Here is a 21,825-nt window from a genome sequence, read left to right as displayed (position 1 = left end):
AATCCATGTGATCACAGACAGCCACATTGCAGCTTTCACACCAGGAGAGCTTATGCCTGTACCTAAGCTTCAGGTCTTCCTCCTGTTCCAATCTAATCTCCCCTAATGCTTACTTTCTAAAAATTCCTTTCCTTTTGAGCTAACATGTTGCTGTTTGGCAGCACACAAAAATATTTTTTTTTAATATGAAGGAAAATTCATTTTGAGAGTCTGCAGATTGAAAAAAAAAAAGTGTTTGCTTTTTAAAAAAGACGACAACCACTCTTTAGTAAGAATTCAAAAGTGGCTGGGCAGAAGACGCTGCCTCAGAACTGAACTGGTCCTCACTGAGAAAAGCACTGTACTTGGAACAGGAGACATGAAAATCATCAAGTTGAGTGACATTATTTCAGCAGGTTTGGTCAGCATCTCTTAATTAAAAAAGGTATAACGTCCCTGCGCGGCAGGAACAAGACATGGGACAAGCGGCTAGGCAGTTTCTCTACAGAAAGGTTTCCAACCTTTATTGTACTGACATATGTTCCTTAAAGCAGCAATGGCTGCAGCTCAAGCCACATGCACGCGCAAGACATGCCTTTAGCTCATCACACATATCCTTCTGCCACGACTCATGTGCTATTAAGAGTGAGAGCCACTGCTCCAAAACAGCCAGAAGACATGAAAGACATTCTGCAAAGTTGAAATTCATATATGCATTTACTTTAGATAAAAGTTAAGCTTAAGTAAAAGAAAAACCCAAAGGGTCTGTTTTAATTCTCTTCACAGAGAGGAACAGCCAAGAGGGCTACAACTTATAAAGCCCCTGGAACGCACTGCAGTGGGTAAATTGTTTCTTAACAATACATGTGCGCAAATCCCCCAAACTGGCACTTAACATCAGGGACAACGCTGAAATACAAAATGCTAATGTGGGTGTGGAAAACAGCAGTCAAGAGGTCTGTAACTCTTGCTGAATCTTGACAACTTTAAACTTATATTTAAAGAGAGATGCTGCTTTTTGCTCATGACCAGCACAAACCAATGAGCTACTCTCCTCATAAAACAGCACAGCAGTCCACAGGCTACGAGGATGTCTCTGAGGCAGAGATGATCTTCAGGTCATGTGTGTCATCTAGATGCTGAAAAGCTTGCCTGTGAATGATCTATTTTCTTTCCTTTTTCCTTAAGAAAGTGAGGAAAGTCCTATTTTTAGTGAAATAAACACACAGTCAGGAGCGTAAAAGTAAGCAAAGGAAAAATTACAGTAATGTCAAGAGCCACAGAGCTGACCTGAATGACCCGAACTGGTTTAGTGCCAGAGCTGCGACTAATATCCAAACAAGACATGAAATGATCTTTTCCTAAAAAACTTAACATTTCTGCCTCAATCTGTTTGTTAAAATGGCAAAAGGTCAAGATCTATATATGCATATATATATACATACATACATATATATAAATCCCTCTATTTACATAGAGGGAGAGATATACACGTGCATGTATCAATAAATAGTATATTTTTTAAAGTCAAAAACACTGCTTGGGAAAGATCTAGTGTGCTTTTTCAAGAGGCTTCCACAACATCTGCTTCAGAGGAACAATTAAAAACTATTCCTCAAAGCACATAAAGAGAATTTTCCCCCGACTTGCGCTGGCATTATCACACTGTGCCGCAATCCTAGGTTCCTTCCGCCTGGAAATAACAGAGCTGGGAGCCCTTCTGAATCCTGTTTCTAACCCCTCTGAACCTATAACAGCCTCTAGGACCCATTATAAGAAAAACAGATTGCTCTGTCTATCTGCTCCGGGAAGTAAGCAAACATACTTTCAAGAATAAAACAACACACAAACAACAAATCAGGAATATTGGAAAAATCAAAGAGCAGCCAAAACAGATTCTCAACTTAAGGAAGCTATGAAAGCTTTTGCTTACATTCCTGATCTGTTGAAATAGAAGTAACGGAGCCCTCCTCCTTTAAACTGGAAAGCCTCATCATTTCACAAAAACTTCGAGACAGCCACAGTCTCAAAACTCATATCCACAGAAAGCTGTATTTTGACAGCCACTGATGGCAGAAGCAATGATGAAATGTTCTTAATACGCAGACAAAGAAAATATGTCTTTTTATTTTTAAGTTCACAATGTATTTATTTCTCCCCTCTGCCTTCCTAACTTCCTCCCACCGAGCTAAGTCGTGTCATCAGGCAAAAAGAAAAAATTCACACTAGTTAAGAGTTTCAGTTGTGAAAGAATTCTGATACAGTGATAGTCCTTCTGATAAAAATAGAAAGCATGACACTTGGAAGCGAAATATCTATTGAGAAATAGAGCTAAAAAATATTCTAAATGCTACGAACCCAAAACACTGGGCAATGAGTAGGTAACTGGTACAAGCTCGATCCCTTGACAATGATCTGAGTTACATGGCAAAGTTCTGAAATACCTCTCCCCATACATACACATATATAGGTATGTAGTTACTTACAAAGTGTAATTTTTATTTGTGTATCTATTTGTTAATCAAATTAAGAACCAATGCAAGCCTTTTAAACAATTATTCAAATCCTCAATTTCAACAACATTGAATACCTTCTCCCAGCTTTAGCAAGTTCAGCATCTAGAGAAACCAGACGAGGGGTTTTCAGATTGAGAGGAGTAACCCCGTGGGACTGGGCAGGAGAAAGAGTTTAAGAACCATTGGACTAAACCGTTGCTGTATAATTGTCACCGATTAATACGTAATCTTTATTAAAAAGGGGGAACTCTAATTCTTCATTCAAGTAGGTTTAGACACACTTAAACCCCGTCATGTATGCACAACTGTGTACTAAAACACCTTGCACCTCTCAAAAAGAAGAAAAATTTAAAAATAAATAAAAAGTTTAAAAAAGCTTTCACGTAGTAATATTAAATTCATTCACGGTGCATATTCTGAACAAAATTACAGTACAAGCTAGATAGCTCAATTACCACCCCAAATGATTACAGACATCCACGAGGGGAAGAGAAAGTTCACAGAAGAACTACAAGCTTTTTGTTTCCCAGCTACTGTACATTTTCCATTGTACAGAACTGTATTAATATAGGCTCTCCTTCAAATATATACGTGTATCTCAAGCAGACTGGAAAGAGTGGACATCCTGTTGTAAACTCAGTCGTGTCTTTGCGCGTATCCCAAGTGGTAGGCTCAGAGCCAGGAGAAGACAAAAAGCCTCCATCCTCACACCAGCCAATTCCCAAATCTGTCTGTATACTAACTCTCGTGCCGCTGAGTAAACTGTGAATGTCTTAAAACCTTAAGGGGCTGGGGTGGGGTGGGAGAAAAAATTCGAGCAGAATTTTATTCTAGCATAGTCTTGACACAAGACAAAATTACCATGCTGAGCTGAACTAACTGAAAACTTTTTTTAAATTACAAGCATAAATAGTTTCGCTGTCTTTTCGGTGAGTTCAACAGAATGCACACTGAGAATGTTTACTTGAGATTTGATACAATTTCATTTGTGTACAGCTTTTACATCTGTTGCTAATGATATCAAATTATTGATTGTTCACTTTCTTATATTTATTTAAACATTAACTATATACTCAGCAACCTGATGCTTTGCTTGCTTTTTTTTTTTTTCCAGAGAACTTTTTATTTTTGACTGGCTTCAGCTGTAATTACTTTGATCTTCCAGAGTGTATAATTATTTTACTGTTTATTTATTTCTATGAGAAAGGAAAAAAGTTTGACCTGGGAGATCTATATGTGGCAATTTGTAACAGAATCACATAGCTTATGTTTAGGAAATCATGGTTTTGATTAAGAAGCAACCATTTAGTTCCCACTGTTTTATTAAAACAGACATTAGCAGATAATAGGAAACACATTTAACACTGTAGGCTGCATTTAGTTTGCAACATCAATAAAGTTATTTTGAAGTCCCTTCCTAGTTTGCTTTTACCACAGCTCATGTGCATTGTTTTTTGCTTTTACTTTCTAATAACCAGCTCTAGAGTTACATGTGGATATGGGTGCTGGTCCCAAAGACTCTAAATTATATTTTTGCCCTATCTATCCAGATTACAATCTGAAAAATGAATTGCAACATCATCCACCCACCTTCATAGAAAACCTAAGTCCTTACGTTTTAATTATTATTAAAGGAATATGTGACAACTGAAGCATATAACTCAAGTCATTGATTTTGCATATTAACGGAGCTGTCCTGTAGGAATACCTGGCTACAGAAAAGAAACAAAACAGAGGTGATTAGAAATCAACACCACCCAAAGAAGGGGAGAAGTATTCCTGTTTCCAGGGGGTTTAGATTACTGCCCTGAAGTTGCATGGCTATTTATTCTCCATGCACCACTGTACCTGCCATAGACTCTTTGTTTTCTCTCCCACTCATATGGTTGATGAATCAACACTACTTGAACTGCTTTATAGCAGCTTGTGTTTACTTCACACATACCTTAACCTTCCTTTTTCTCCTCCTACTAACACACACATACACTTCCAAACAGCAACGACTGGCTGTGTCTCTTTGAATAGCACAGATACAGAGTTATCTGGCAACCTCTTCAGGTTTGGATCCTTGACCTCTTGATTGAGGTCTCATTCTGCTTTTACTGCACTTAACAATTTAACTGTGCATTTACTAAGTAAAAAAAGTAAGAGCTTAAAAGAATTCAGTGCTTTAAGAATGGAAGAAAGTGGAAGACGGCAGTGTGCTAGAAACACTCAGAAGCTGTAGTGGCATCTCTACAGTTAAGAACACTAGAGTTAAGGGCTTTCAGTGCCTCTGCAACTGGCACCCTTGCCCAGTTTGGAAAAAAGAAGAAAAAAAAAAAAAAGCCCATCTCTGTTCTCCTAGAATGGCAAGTAAAAGCGAACGGTGATGACCTTGAAGCTGTTTGATTCCTTTGATTGTTTTTTAACCAAGAGGATATCTTAGAGCACTTTCAATAAAACTCTTTTATTAAGAGACCCCATTTAGAGAAAAGAAACACTTCTGAGTCACACAATGGCAATTTAAAGTGAGAAGAAACTACCCAATTTATTTGACATGAGGGTAACCATGTACTACAATGTCCAATCAACATTTTTGCTTCAAGCCTAAATCATTTTAGTAGGTGAAAAGCAACACCTCCATTTCCTCATCTGCATTGTTACCCCACTTCTCCCTGAATAATCTTCCTTCCAGACATAAATAATTTTACCATAAAACAGCCTTCCCCCCCCCCTACGGAAAATCTAATCACTGCACAGCCCAGGCCCAGGCATCTTACAGGTATGCTCTGTGCAAGCCAGACATGCAGAGGAAAACCAGATGCCTCAGAACTTGTTCTGATATTTTAGGCAATTTTGTTTCACATGTTCCTAACTCAAGCAGCAGACTCTTTACGGTATTATTATGCAGATTTCTAGTCTATCCTATGGAAACTAAACAAGCAATCTTTCATAGCTCATGTACACCAGCCTTTTAAGAGAGAAAGGCAGCAGAATCTTTTTGAAAGATGTTAATCTTCATGTGACTACAAATACAATGGCTCCTCAAGAAGGACAGGACATTACCCTGCATAATGCATAAGCATATTGCTTGCGAATCCTGTTAAGATTTTACTGGCCACTGAAAGGATCACAGACAGAAACAACAAAAATAGCCTATGTCTTCTTTCAGACAATGAATCTTCCCTTCAGTGGTGCAAGAGAGAGAAAAACTATGAAAAAACCTATCACAGGGTAAAGCTGATGGACATCTGGGGAGAGAGGAGCCGGTTGGTATTGTGGAAAAGCTTTTGACTATCCCCAAAACCCAAACTCCTGCTTAAAGCACACGTGTGTTTTAAAACACAAAAACCCTACCAAAACAAATGGTCCAGTACACACACAAGTCCCTTCCCAAAGGAAAGGATGAATAAAATAACAAGCTACATATGCTTGTCACATCACTTCATGTATTGTTAGAAGGTGATCAGACACTGCAGTGGTGAGAGTAGGATGTACTTACATAGATTAATTTTAGTGCCTCAGGCATTCCCTGCTAACCAACTAATACAACTTTGTGGTAGAAAAAATACAAACAATGGCTATTTTCATCTTAACTTCAGTGGGTGCAGCACCTTGTTATTTAGCAACATTTCCTAATAACCAGGTACTAAATGCACCACTGGTATCCAGATTCCACCCAATAAAACACATCAGGAATGCCAGTACACTTAGAAGCATTGAAAACAGAGTAAGGGCACATGTAACTTAGAAAGACAGCTTTTTAGCTTTCACGAACAAAATACAACTAAGGTACTTTACATAGCAATTTCACTTTTAAATCCAGAGCCACTAGAATATTTTTCTTCCAAAACTTTTTAGCTTAATTCAAAACACAGTTGATCTTTCAGCACAGCTAAATGGGATATTTTAAGCATTTTTTAAGTGGCCTGTGTTTTCACGCCAGCCTTGTTTGTAAAGTATCAGATTTAATTTCAGATGTGCTGTGACCGTGCCCTCTTTGTAGACAAATTCACTAATATTATTATAGCTTATTATCGCTTTTACTTAAAGCAAATAATCTCAAACTGTCAGTAGAAGTTCAAGAACTTGGAAAGTCACAAAGAAATCAATTTACCTTTAATCTTCTTGTACTTTTTGTACCATCTCCCAAACTCCTGGCACTTGGTTGCTGACACATTGGCATAGTATGTGCTATTTACAATGGATGAAATCATACTCTGGAAGTACAGAAAGAAAGACAAAAAGTGTTGTAAAATATCTTGCACAATTAGAAATCTTTTCCAGGGAAAGTGAATGACATGCAAGTGCAAAATGATCACCCATTTCCGACTTTAAAACCAAAAGAAGTGTCTGATGAGTACACAAAATCGGTCTTATTCTCCATTCTATATTCCCAGCCATAATTAAAATTAGAAAATAATAATTATTATTTTACATAATAATGCAAAAATGATGCAGAACAACCTTCGACTGAGATCTGCAGCTCAGGTCGGGGGAGGGCAGTTCTACTTTATTTTGTACTTGTGATACTACAGTATCTAAACTTTAATTGCATAACAACAGGCAGTGCCATGCTGGGGAACACATGCTCACTGCACCCGGGTGAGAACAAGCACGATTTAGGAACCAGATCCTAAAGGTAAGATTAGATGCTCCAGCATGCATAATCCAAATAATGCTTTTCAGATGTCTCTGTTCCGCTTCCAAATGCAGCGAGACCACACAGCCAAGAATCAGAGAACATCCGTGCTACTCACTGCAGAACAACAGTTAGGCAAATAAGTTAAATTAATATAATTTATAGAAACGTGTGATTAGCCCTTGTGTGAAAAATCACCCAAAAGAGAAATTAACAGGATCATTCAGAGAGAAGGGAACTATGCATACTACAATACAGAACAGCCAAAACCCACAAAAAAGCTCAACAAAACTGAAATATCACTTGCTTAACCACCCCCCCCCTCTACTCTTTGCGAATTCCCTCTAAGCAACTCTTAGTACAAGCCAACTGAAGCAGAGAGGAGTGGAGTTGCTTTGCAGCACCTGATACCCATAAAAATGATACTTTATACCTGGGATGCTTCTGCCCATAGGGTGGAAAAGAGCCTAGTTACTGGTAGTTCTTCCTTTCTATTTTTTTCCCCTCCTTTCATCCATTCCATAGAGGAGGCATCATTTTAACAACAACATTTTGCTTTCCTTTCCCCCCCCTTGAACTCTTCCAGGGTCAAATCATTCCCAGCACGTGTAAATTTCCAGCAAGGAAATGCAATCTAACACCACTAACACATGGGAGCCAATGCACCTTCTCCAGAAATCCCATTTTCATTACACCCTTCTTCCTCACTTACGTCAAAGCTCAGAAAAAGCCCTGACACATTGTGTGACCTTTCTGCACAGAGATGAGACAGAGAGGATGATCTCACAGCTCAAATAAATTATTTACCATAGGTTCAAGCTCTGGCCCATGGGTTCCTGCAGGCCCTTGCGCAAAATGGGATCTTGACCATCTCTGGAAAGCTACAAAGCTTCCACATTGGGTTACTCAATTTTAACAATGCTTTAAAAACAAAAACATCCCCTCCCTCTTCCAGATTTATCCAGCCTTCTACTCAGTTCACTTCAGTATCACAGGACTTCAGCTGTTCCAGGACTCTTGAGTTTTGGGGACTTAAAAAAATGTGAGCGAAACTGAGAGACTTAAGATAACCAGGTGGTGCAAATTAGTTTCAGTCTTCAACAGGTAATTTCACTTCCAGTAAAGAGGCTCTTCTGCCTTTTCACTTTAACTTTTCCACTCAGAGACTGCTACGGTGCACTGCAGTAGAGTTTGAAGGCTATGAAGTAAGAGCCTGTTTAAGTGGCAGCTTCAATTTCTAAAACTCAGATTCAATTTTCTAATTAAAATCAATATTTTGAGACATAAACCTAGCATTGTGGCAGTCAGCAGCAATTCCCTCCCCATAAATCCTCCTTTGCTCCAAGTCATTTTAACAAGCAATAGCATTCTGAAAGCCTGACATGGAGACAGCCTCTGCTAACGAAAGATTTTGAACAAAGTTGAGCTGAGATAACTTGCTTTTTTTAGAGTCACTGTAGTTAAATTTCATGTCACAAAGGAAGGGTGGGGAAATTTCTTAGCTCTGTCTATGTAACAATTTGATTCCTCCCCTTTTTTCCCCCGCAAATCCTCTACTTCTACAATAAATCAACATTACTGAAATATTAAATATCACAAAATATCTTAACCCATTAATGTTTATTTGAGAAAGAAAAGCTTAAACTAAATAGTAAAATCAAATAGTAAATCAACCATTGGTGAAAAATCCCAGGACAGATTCTCTTCAACTACGTGACAGTAGAGCAGGGGAAAGAACCATAACAACTTTCAAACTACATATCCTCACTGTTAAATGGAAAGGAATCCTAGGGGTATTTCTGCTAGGAATATTGATAAGGCTGCAGAAAGGAAATATCCATTCAGAAGAGAGTGGCAAAAAACCCCCAAACAACTGACTAATTGCAAATTTCTAAATAATGCAGAGTATTCCTGGGAAAATCCTTAAAGAATGAACAGATTATATGAAGTAGCAGATATGTTTGATATGTGTGTGGCCCTGACAGCCACGTGGAATGAAAACTACTTAGACCAGGACCTAAGAAATATCCCCACAAAGAAAACCTGGTGCAGTAAGTTCAAGGAGAAAAACATGGGATGTGCTCACATTCCAAGAAATCTTGCTCCAGCAGAGACAAAACTCATGGTTAGTGCTGAAATGAGTTATACAATATACAGGAAAGACAGAGGTCTCCATGCAAAGATGGAAATGCTGAAATAATTGGATTTCTTACTGTCACTCACACTCCCCCCACCTGCCCTCCTTCCCCCCCGCTTGATTAACTAGGATTTATTTGTTTGAAAAGGAGCCGTGTGCTAAGCGTAGCTAAGTTGCAGCCACATAATACACCTAGCAGAAAAAATAACAGAACAATTTTAAATCAAAGTGAAGGACTACATTCCCCGTTAGCGGCAATCAGAATCCCCATCTGGGCTGCATGGAGAGCGCGGGCACTGAGAACCAGAGACAGAGCACCGTCACTGGTGGGAGCGAGAGCTCCCCGCGCTGCCCCTCTCCATTTCTGTACTTGAGGCACTGTGAACACATTAATAAACAGCAGCATTTACTCTGCAGTTTGACTCCTACGAGACCACTCTGCAATTTGCTGCTGTCAATAATATATTAACCACAAGGGGGTTGTAATGACATTTCACATTTGGCACGATATTTTTTTAAAACTGATTTGGGAGAAGGAATTGTATTAGAGGCATATTCAGATGATAGTAACAGACAGCTCCTATACAACCTTCCATTGTATCTTTTGCATTTTGTGAGCCCAAACAAAAGACACTGAAACTTTTTATGGCAATAATAATAACAATCATAGTACTACAAGCTGCATTCTTGCAGTCCCATTCCAGGGGTTAGTCACTTCTCAAGGTCACTTAGACCTTAAAAGTAAGCAAGCTCAATTTTCTACAGAAGGATCTCCTTTTAGCTTTGTCCACTAAATAAATACTGGAGCAAGGATTTTTGCTGCTACAGTCCTGCCATCAGTAATTTTCTAAATATATTTCAGATTGAGGCTATAGAAGGAGTAAACCAACTGCAGCATTTCCACCTGGTACACTTTGAAACTGAAGTGGGAGGAAAAAGACCCAGACAACAACTGAATTCTGCATATGAAATGATGCATAGTTTAGTTGTACTGGATATTGAAGAAGACCGGGCAGAGACAACCATATGCAGCAATCATCATTAGCTGACCAGATTCCACAGATAATTCTATTTAAAGAAATTACACTTAAACTGTGTGAAAAGAAAAATACTTTTGTATTCAATGCACTTACACTCTGTGCATATCTAGAGTCAATGCTGCTCCTTTAGTAAATATGGCAAGTTACATGGCTTTTCCTTACACAGCCTTTCCATTCCTGTTAGTTTAGCAGGCACAAAGTGGCTGAGGAAGATGAGGAACACGATTCCCACCAATTGCAAAGACCTAAATTCTGCTCTGTATCTCACCTCTCTGCTTTCCCTGGAGTTGTAATCATAACCCAGTGAGGCAAATTTGTGCTGGTTACACACAGAAGGAATTCTCTGGGTTCATGGAGGGTTTGGGTCATGAATTGTAGGATGAGCGTACAGTGCAATACAAGACAGGCAACCACAGGAGAAAAAATGTGGGATACAGGCTAGCAAAGCAATGGATTTTTAGCAAGCAGGGATTACTGATGTTTTGACTTTTTTAAGATACAATAGACAGATTATCCTACGATTCTAATAGAGTTTTTAGAAGGCAATGTATTTTTCACTCCTAGCAAAGTTACTTGGTCTGGGTGCTGAAGCATTTTTCTGTTTTTTTTTTTTTTTTTCTTTTATGAGAGGCAAGGAGGACTCAGTCATGAAAATTTTATGCATCTCTTGTTATGACAATCTGAAGTACAAATAGAACTCATGATACCTGTAGGAACCTGTGTCTTAGACATGACACCACTGCCGTTTATAAAGCAGTCATGGAGAACGAGACTGAGTTTTTGTTCTTTTTTTAACATAATTAGTTATACATTTTTTGTTGCTGTTTCCTAAAAATTGGGGCACAACTGTTAAAATAGCGTACTTTTTATCGTAGTTGGAGGCTACAAGTTAGTGGAGGAGGCAGGCCTCTGCTACTGGGAAGAAGCAACTCAAATCTTGCATTTGAGGACCATTGGTCCTATTGCAGAAGGTTCAGATAAAGATCTAAATGAAGAATTTACATCTCTCTGAACAGCAGCATAAAAATCAACCAATTCATTCATAATTTCCACCTGGCAACCCACTAAGAAAACGTGGTATAAATATATTCTTTTCCATATTAATTAGAATTTCTCCTTTCTAAAGAAAACAATAAATTGATTTGGTATTTATGGAACTGTTTAGTCTAAGCCCTTTATTGAATAAATATGAACTTTAGATCTTGTAAATCTAGTTTTCCCTAAGCCTGTTAAAAACACTGACCTGTGAGAGAGGGCATTCTTTGGCTAATGTGCTCTGATTCATCTCTTTGAGCAGTTCCTTTAAGGCATTGCGAACTGTGGCGTGGTTCCACTGCTCTGCTGGCAAGTCTTCCAACTTTGAACAACTGTTAAAACAGAAAGCAAAAAGTAGGTAGAAACATCACCTTCACAGGTGCTTACTCTTTGCGTACAAGTGCTAAAGACCTTTAAGCAGTGAGCACAACCATGGAGTTTCTGGCTTAGCCAGCCCATCAAGGTGTTTCTCCCCTCTTTGCCCTCCCCACCAAGCCCGACTCCCAGAAGATGTGTAGTTCAACTAAAAGAATGACAGTACATGACAGGAATAGCAGCTAATCCTACTATGATGTTATATGTGTGCATAACCATTCCCTCTGGAGCTTGATGGAGAGCAAAGAAACTGCATAAAGCAAGCCCCAGAAAAGGCTGGATAAAGCCATCCTCTCCAGACAGTGAAAGATACTCCTGCTGGCATAGAAAAATAAACATATATGCTGTGCTGGCACTAACAAAATCCCTACACCATAAGGGCCTGCATTGTGTGGAGGCAAGGCTTTGAGCACTGAGTCTGAAAAACTAATTTTATTTTATACCAGTTCTTATACTGCCCTCATCGCTGAAGTATCCAAGACCCTTTCAGAAACACATTAAGCCATATGCCCAACATCTGTCATATGTAGTTTATTCTCACTTTCATTCTACAACAACTTGCATATGTAGTGAAGCTTTTGTCTTCATATGACCTGTGCCTTTTTTAATTTAAGCTTATGGTCTGTGTCTGCATACAGGGGGACAGACCCAAGAAGCACATCAGGAAGTTGGGAGAAGCTTTTCATTGCTATTCATGCCTGAGAAACTTAATGCACGCTCTCCAATCAACCTCTGAGGTGGTTCTGCCTTCTGCCTGTACAACCCGGCTTTATCCTCAGAGTTGAAAGTTCAGGTATGCTTGAGGAGTTCTAGTCGTCAACGACCATCTTTATCTCAAAGTCATGGGCTATCTTCTATTTACACGGCATCCAGGCATCCAAGCACTTTGAAGATAAAGAATGAGACCTTGATCTTGGGTTGATACCCTCTGGTAAAACAGACATGACAATAGGCTAAATGGACTCCTGGTAGGTCATATTTCCGAGGAGATGAGTTACTGCACTCCAGTTTTATAGTGGCTACAGGCTCTAGATGCTCTATAACAGCTATACTGCACAGAGGCAGTCTAGCTGAGAAATCACAGTATATAAAACAAAGGAAGGGCCTGTTAGGGGGAACTGGAAACCACAAGCCCCATCAGAGATATAACAGGAAAGAAATGTTGCTGTTTGGAAGGTTACCGTCAGTGAGGCCCCAACTACTTCCAAATTCCAAACTGAACTGAACAGTTGGAGGGTATGTATCTGCCACCAAAGGACACAGACACAGGTCCCAATGGACCTCTCTTCTGTTCAAGTTGAGCTTCAAAGAACTGCGAATAAATTATTCCAGGGTGTCTGTTATTTTTGCCTCTTTCCTTTGACACGTTCTGGCCATAGAGCTACAGCTGACTGCGCAATGTAGGCTTACCACAGCAGGTCTACAGTATGCCATGCACTGCCAGGGACCTGCCGCAACTCCTTACGCAGACATCAGTAGCTATTTGAGGACTCTTTTGAAGGCCAATGGAGAGAAAGGGGAAGAAAAAGTGGGAGAGGCGGAAGGGAGGGCAAGTAAGTGTAAAAGTGTCAGGAGCTTTTGCTTTGCTAATCAGAACTAGCATTCAGGGAAGGAAAATATTTTCCAAATGCCAAATGAAGCTGCAGTAATACATCCCTTCCTCATCATCTCGCCTTTTCACCGGGAAGACCACTGGAGAAAAAAGGAAAGTCAACAAGCTCCCCTCCTCCCCATCTCAGCAACCAGCACTAGAAGACCTGGATTCTCACAATGCAGTCCCTGGAAAAAGGCAAGGAGTTTATTTTTTTTTGATACTATAAGGCCTCGAGAATCCATTAAATTATGGACTGTAGAAAGGTCTGCCTTTAGAGGCCCAATATCTTTACCTGATTGAGTTTCTGCCCCTCCCCTCTTTGCTACCATATTGCTACTTCAGAAAATATACAAAATCAGTTGGAACATGCACCAAAAAGCTGCCAGGTGACCCACACTTCTGCTCATTTTTCTTTTCATGTCATCAAAAGACCAGAAATTAATGAAGACAGGATGTGCTAATCTCTGTAGTAACGCTGTAATCGACAGAGCAGCTCAGAGAATAGAGAAGGACAGATGTTTAGAAACACCCACCTTTGTAATTGGATTTTCAATGTCACAACATGGTAGACATCTTGTAGCATGTCGGCTACTGTCGCATCTGGTGCATCAGTCACATAACTGAGAGGGAGGGGATTCCACCTCCCAAGCTTGATTATTCCTGAAAACAAAAAATTCATACTTTATATTTTATCGGCCATTTACTAAACCGTTTGATAAGCTCATTTGTTCAGGAGATTCAGGATCTGCCTTGAGGTTTATTGTAGTCTTGCTCAAAAAGATGTGTTGTACTGACTCCTGAAGCATGGGGAAGAGTAGGAATAGATTTTAAATTCTTAGCAGAGGGTTGCTGACATGTTCCTGGCTCTTAAATTACTTCAAGGAAGCACAGGAGGCTTCCTCCCTTCGCATCTTTCATCATCCCACTAAAGCCTAATTCTCTAAGTTAGAACAAGCTTTAAATACTCTATAGTCCTGATTTTGCAGTCTACAAACATTTCAGTAAATAAATGCATTGGTTTTGACTTGAACAGGAAAATTCCTATGTGTGGGCTTTCAGCACACAGTTACAATCTAAGCATGGTACGATTCCCAGTGTGGATGGATGGCACTGGAAACCCACCAAGTAGGAAGAGTTCACTCCCGGCTACAAGTTGCACTATGCAGATGGTTGCTTTTCTTTGTGAAAAACACAACTGCAAGCTGCTGACCGCAGATCCAAAATAGCATTTTGGGGGCGGGGGAAAATGCTGTAAGTCCTATTTCTGCCTCTGTTCATTCTTTAATAGGGATCATCACCTCTTCTGGATGAGCTTGTGACAAAGACCGTAAACTTGGATGGTAAACCATTTGGTGAAGAGGTATTATTTCTGTTTAGACAATTGCAGAGGGCCCACCCACACCAAAAACAATGACTAATACCCAGGAATGACTTCCAGGAAGATGCCAAACAAAGAAAGCCACAGTGCCATCTTACATGACAGCAAAGCAGTTTGGCCTTGTTCTGCACTGTTGTAACTACTGCTTTTATTCCCTCCTCCATTGTGTTCCCATTGCCCCAACGTTCTGCTCACGCAACATTTCTCAGCGCAGCCCTACAACACACCAATCACCTTGTCTCCTATTTAAACTGATGCCCTTTGAAGTCTGCTTATATAGTTTTTGATCTTCAAAAAGACCATCTGTAGACTCTACTGCCAGAAATACACTACTACATGAGAAAACTACTTCCTCTGTGATAATAGGAGCTCCAAGAACTCTCCTTGGGTACCTGGAAGGATGCTGTGATGTCAAGAAACTTCCACCCTCTCCTCCTCACTTTCTACTCCCAGTTCTTCACCAGCTCTGGAACTAATGAAACTAAAACAAAAGGCAAAGGCCTTTTATCCTGATCTCCCAAACATGATCATAACTGCCCCCCAAACATAACTGCCTGAAACAGTGAAACAAAGCTTCTTGCAGAGACAACCAAAGAACACAATGCTTATGAGCCTATGAAATACCTGCTTTGGAATATTTTTTCCCCCATTCCTACGCAGGCTGAAGAGCAATTTTTAGTACAACTCCTTTTCTGTAGCACTTAAATCTTTGCATTTACCACTGATGTACTGCTTTGCAAGATATTCTATCGCCAGACACTGAATGAAGCTGGAAGCGACCTAGTTCATCCTCAGTGGCACAAAGTTTCACTGTAACATGCTGGTACAGGCAGGCTAATATTTCGAGAGCAAATTAGAAAGCTTTTGGCAAGGGGAGATCTTGTCCAAATGAAACAAAAAGTTAGTAAGTGTTGCTTGATATCCAATGCTTGAAAATGGGACATAAACAGAACAAAAACATTTAAATGATGCACTGTTTCAGTATTAAGATTTAACAATCTGGTGCTGAATATGCTGCAGTATAAATAGTGCCTGGACTCAGATCCAGTAGAGTAACACACAGCACTCATTCACAGCACCGTATGTCTCCAGTGCTGGCTCCTTGAGTCATATTCCACTTGCCAAGAAAAGCTGTTTTTCTTAAGGGGATAGTTTACTTAATGTTATCTCTGGTGACAACAAGAAATGCATATAGTACAGCATATATTAGTCATGAAATGAGCATCAAGGGTCCACTGAGTGAAATACATGCTGGGAAAACACAGTTTAGCTGCTGACTTCCTTCACCCCCTTCTGCTATATAATAATTTAAAGCAAAATCACCTAAAAACCCAGAAGTCTATACCAGCTTCACAGAACACTTGGCTTCCTATGTTTAACCACGCCAAGTTTTCATGTAATTGAAAAAATAAGCATCATATGTGCCCCATAAGTCACATCTAAATTGGTAATATTTTACAAGAGGCTTTATTTTTCATTCAATTAAGGAAAGCACTCAGAAAGCACACCATCTGCAACTGCTCGGGCCTGGCAACGTTGGCAAGAGACAAAGTGATGGTTGGCGGTCACTGAAGTCACCAAAGGTGTCCCCAAACTAAAAAAGTTTAAAGAGGAAAAACCACAGCGCAGCCAGAGTGCACCATGGGAAAGACTATGCAAATTGCTTTACAGGAAATGTCTGCTACTACTGGAAGTTAGGTAGATTTTTTTTTTTAATTTTTTTTTTTAATCCTCCTCTACAACCAGAGAGGAAATTGTTTTGGCTGGATTTAGACAAACACAGGTGTTACCATAATGCTCTGTGCCTCTGCACGTTAACACCTGCTGCGAGTCCTTTACTCTGTGTTACAGCACTGCTGATGTGCGCTATTTTTTCAGCCGGTGTGATACGACGTGTGAAATTTTTTTTTTTTCCAGAGGACATTAAGCTGGTCCAAAGGATAGCCAGAAGCCATGGTTTCCATCCAGCTCCTCAGCAGACTTCACAGGTGGTTTATTTCATGGCACTGACACTGTACTTAAGGCAACTCTGGGTTGCATTTAGGAAGATGATGCCAGCTTGCTGAGCAAATGTATTCTCTGCGTACTAGAAGACATCTCCTCAGTAAAATCTGAGTGGACCAAAATTTTCCTCCTAAAAAGGTCCCTTCTCATCCAGGACTGGGTGTTTCTAGTGTAATAGCAAGGCCAAGATGAGAACAGCCTGGTAGCAAGGAGTCACTTCCACATACAGGTTTTTTTATTGTTCCTCTCAGTGACTCTAAATGGTACAGCTCAGGCTTTTCACGAAATCACTTTAACAAGCCTGACTGAGCTTTTATCCTACCATGACCGAAACTTGGCAGTGGGGACAGGAATGAGCAAAGTTCACCGTGTTATTAATGAATATACTACTGCTCCAGGAATATCACTCCTCTGTCAGCTCCAGACCTTCTCAGAATTATGTGTGGATAATGCACAGCAGATCAGACTGCTCAGGAAATCCAAAAGCACATCTTTCATGAATTCACAAAACTGTTCTGTTAATGAGTCTGGTTCTCCTTCCTGTATCAACGAGCTCGTGGGACTCTTTTCCTGTAAGAGTTTTTTGAAAGGAAAGTTCAACAGGTTTCAAAGCTTGCATACACTCAAGAAATGGCCATACGCTAGAACAGCTCTCGAGAACTCATCTAGAAATGGTTGAATGCAGCCCAGGCCAGTTAGTCAACTAAAGACAATAAAGAGACCAGTTTTCTCAAAAGAATTTTTTTTCAACACGTATTTTAGAAGAGATTTTCCATCCACACTGGCTGTTAGTTCTTGAATGGCATGTCCTTCTACATACAGGTCTTTTATTAAGTTTAAGCTTCAGCTTCATCAAAATGCAGATACGGAAAACAGACTCTCTTTACCCACAAGAATGCCAGAACACACTAGCAGCAAACTTCTGTGATCTCGAGTGTCAAGTTCATACATAACAACCACTGCAATTCACTGTTGTCATTCCACTTAGGCCAATGACCTTAGACCCTGCCAGAGTGCTTTCAATTTAGTTTCATCTAAAATGCAGCTCCTTTGAGGAAGAAAGTGATAACTACACAAGTCAGAGCAGAACAATGCAGAACAATATATTGAACAAAAGGCTACATCATGGTTGACCTCTCTACCTAGCAGAACTTGTCCCAAGATTTTTATGACCTTTATTTTACAGTATCACCTCAAAGAGCGATACGTCCAAAGCACTGGGATTATTCCTGGGATTTCACCCTAGTGAAATGTGAACTGAATGCGTGCAAGCTTGGGGCTAAAGCAGACTTCTAGAATAACTATGTTAATCAGGAACATAACAACAGCAAAAGGCAAAGAGCTGCTTTCCTAGAAAAATACAGCTAAGCTAGCAAACCCTTTTTGTTATTAGGTAGCTTATACTGTCCCAGAAAATTATTCAGCTATATGGGCTAGAAGCCTCATTTGTCTTTGCAAACTGAAAGACAGCCATGCAATACACTTATTCTAAGAATGCCACATCTGGGTTTAGAAAATATATATATATATATATATATCTCCCATAGTCTAGCTATAACAGTTGTTGGTCATAAACACAATGAGGTCTGGGTCCTGCATCTCCCAGTCACCTGCACAGTTAACTTTTTATCTGGATAGTCCCACAGGAATTCCTGGGCCATCTTATGGACATGTCAATACATCACTACTGTAAAATCAAACCCTTAAAATGGGGCATTTTCCAAATTCCTTTTTGCAGTTAAACAGAACAGAACCAGAACAAGCCTTGCACTGCCACTGGCTCCCTTCACAAACTATCCCACCATGCTTAGACTCCTGATTTCACCTTTCACAGATTATGAGCATACCTGAGTTACATCTTAAATGGATACTTGTAGGTAGGTCACACAGAATTAACGCAATTTATTTAAAATGCTAATCTGCTAGGGTTAAAATTAAGTCACAGGATCAAATGAAGGACATTTGGAAGTTCCAATTAGCATCAGCCACCCCCACCTCAACTTTTTCCTGGAGACAGCTACAAAATGAATCATGAGTAATACTTGCCCAAATATGTACAGAGAAGGAAAGATTAGGAATTTTGTCTTCTTTGGCTAAAGGGGAAAAGGATAGCAGAGAATACTGACTCCTTACCAAACACTGTTAAGAAAAGCACTTATCAACGCTAATCAGACAAACCATTTGAATCCCTGATGCACAACACCAACACCTCTCACTTGCTACAGCATAAGCAAATGTAACCTGCTCAGACTCATCTGGGGTGAGATGTTAGTAGACAATTGCTCTCCTTGTGGACTAACGGACACAGTCAGGCTGGAAACTGCAGAAGTGCGAAGTTTGTTTCTTACACTACAGCTCCATGTCCCCTAATGCTGGGCCAGCCTGTGGCAGGCTGTGAGCAGTACAAGGTACCTCCAGCTCAGGTAAGAACACCTACCTGTACAGTCAGACACAGCAAACGTGGTGTTTATGAGAACTTCAGAAAGACTGCGCGAATAGGCAGTGCACAGCCCAGCATAAGATCTGCTGGGCTACATTTACTCCTCCAAAATGTTTTGAGCAAATTTGATTCTGCAGAGTTATACTGGACCAGAGTTGTGCCCCAGGTGGCTGTGGCCGTTCAGAGCTGTACTAGGTATCCTAGCGTTCGCTTCACTGCATCACAGCATCACTGCCTGAGAGTGTCCCACTGCAAACACAAGGCTGGGTGAAGAACGCAACCAACGTTTGCTGCCGTGCTATGAGTCCAATCAAATAGTTTTGTTTAAACATCTTACTTTTTAACAGCAGCTCTTAACAACACAACAGAAACTCAGGAGAAACTGCAGGTTAGCGTTAGCACCCAAACACTTTTGATTCCAACTCTAAATGAAAGACTTCAGTGAAACACTCAATAAAACCCCCGCTCCCAGGACCATCAAGCCATTCATCTATCAGCCACTACTGACAGAGCCTCCGCCCCCCCCCCCCAAGATGGGTAGGCTCTTCTGACGCTGATTGCATCTGTTTATCCTCTTCAGAGGCATCTTGTCCCTATGCTATAGCATGTAATTTTCCTTTGTTCAGCTGTGCTTTGTTACACAAATTAAAAACTGCCTGTCCCATGTAATAAGTACATAGAATTATTTATCCATAAATCAGTTTGCAGGAAATCACTACCCTGCAGTACATAATAACTCAGCCTGTGTTTCTAACCTGTGCCCTGGCTGTAGTATATCATCAAACTGTAACAACATAAAGGCATAATTTGCAGTTATTATTGTTAATCCAGCAAAGGGAACGACTTTTCAAGCAGAAAGGAGAAAAAAGCAACAGTAACAATTAAAAAAAAACCCAACTGATTATATTAATTTTTGTATTATATTATTGAGCTGCCTTTTCTAGCTCTTATGGCAATTTAAAAAATATTATACTGCCTTTGCCCATCATTATAAGGGTGCCCATATTATTCTATTGAATTCCAGTCAGTGACATATTAGGGTAATAGATGGGAAAAATAATCAGCATAATCCTTCCCTGCACTTCTAAAGCGCCTTTCACCAGAGGATCCCAAAGCACTTCAAAAACATTAATTAATTAAGCTTCGTAACATCCCTGTGAGGTAGACTGTATTATGCCAATTGACATATCGGTGATTTAGTGACTGAAAGCGTACAATGCAGATAATCCTATGTTTATGCCGATACAAAAGAATTCCCCTCCTTCCTCATTTCAGGCCATAATAAATAATTCAGTGAGAGAACAGGAATAAACTATGTGATTACACTGTGATGTACACATCCACAACACAACAGGAACACCCACACTCCCTGAACGACGAACACTCCACCCCAGCTCATGAGACTCGTGCAACTTCAGGGCTCTGCATGAAAGGGTGACCTTCACCCAAGGGGGAGGCACAGCCCAGCCACCCCAAGCTCTGGCAGCGCAAAGCCTTTTCTATTGCCCTTTTTAAAATGCTGTCATAAACTACGTGGACCAACGGTGGTTTACAGAATGAAATTTTGTGGTGCAGCAACGCATGTATGAGCTGGTCAATTTAAACGCTCATATCTAGTAGCCTTTCCAGCTTTCAGATCTGTATCAATACACAGACAAAATTTTATTCAGACTATGTATTTACATGATTATATATGATACTTATATCATTATATATTAAAATGATTATAGAAACATGGATGTGAGTTAACTGTCAATCGAAAGACTGTTACAAGGTTTAATTGCTGAACTTCAGAGTACTTTCACAGATGAAAATCTCTTTGATATATGAAGCTTGGTTTGAGTTTTTAATTTTTTGAATGCTAGTGTTGCCCATTCCTTTCCTCCAGCACGACTGTACTCAAATATTTGACTTAAATGACATACACCAAACAGTTTGATGCCTTGTAATTCTACATATCGGGTTTACATTTTACTGTAAAAAGATTGTGCTTCATGTAATAGATGCTGCTTCACATTTGGGAAATGTTATGTAAGGACCCTGACTTTTATTAGATTAATTTAATATAGGCACTAAGTTACTAGACTAAATTAATAAAGATCTTCTTAAAAAAAAAAAAAGAGGGGGGGAGAGAGAGAGAACAGAATGAACCCACAAATTGAATAAAATTTTCTGAAGCTTGTTATTTTGGAAGTCTTTATTTAATTTTCCAGCCCCCTATTCTGTTTGAAAAAAACAGCCAATAATTAGTAAGGAACCAAAAAAAAAAAAAAAAGGTTGATGTTATTTACTTCAGGGGATTATTTTTAAAACTGTTGTATGATAGAACATCAATACCACAAATAAATAGAAGGGTGAGGAAGCAAAGGAGGTACAAAATATTACCAGAAAAAAAGTAGTTTTTACATTTTTCTATACTGCTTTAAAACTTTACTTCCATTGAGGAAAACCACATTTAGCCCTGCATAACATCTCTTTCGGCATTTTTGGGATAAGTCTGCACTTACCTTGGACAGCAAGAAGTAATACATGAATAAAGAGAGAAGTCCACTTTTTCTCTCTTTTGTCTGAGAAAGAGAACCCCTCCTGTAAGCGTCATTTCCACGGCATGAAAATGAAGTCTTTTCAGTCATGAAAACTCGTGACAGAAAGGCTGGTGCATCCAGGATATTAAGCAGCTCTTAGCAGTTGCCCTTCTTAACC

At 39.7% G+C, this 21,825-nt stretch overlaps 1 protein-coding gene across 1 annotated transcript in view; it reads right to left on the bottom strand.

Moving 5' to 3' along the window:
• SATB2 (SATB homeobox 2) overlaps positions 1-21,825 on the bottom strand; it is a gene marked incomplete at both ends in the record, with an annotated part of 130,558 nt that overhangs the window by 58,690 nt on the left and 50,043 nt on the right. The window contains 3 exons of the mRNA XM_082484363.1: positions 6,595-6,697; positions 11,540-11,663; positions 13,834-13,960. Coding sequence (XP_082340489.1) covers positions 6,595-6,697; positions 11,540-11,663; positions 13,834-13,960 — 354 coding nt within the window. The remainder of the gene's footprint in view (positions 1-6,594; positions 6,698-11,539; positions 11,664-13,833; positions 13,961-21,825) is intronic.

The sequence above is a fragment of the Vanellus vanellus genome, assembly GCF_965231255.1.
Source record: "Vanellus vanellus genome assembly, chromosome: 5".
In the NCBI taxonomy this organism is placed as follows: Eukaryota; Metazoa; Chordata; class Aves; order Charadriiformes; family Charadriidae; genus Vanellus; species Vanellus vanellus.
The sequence above is the reverse complement of the archived record's forward strand: the minus strand, read 5'-3'. Positions and strand labels throughout refer to the sequence as shown.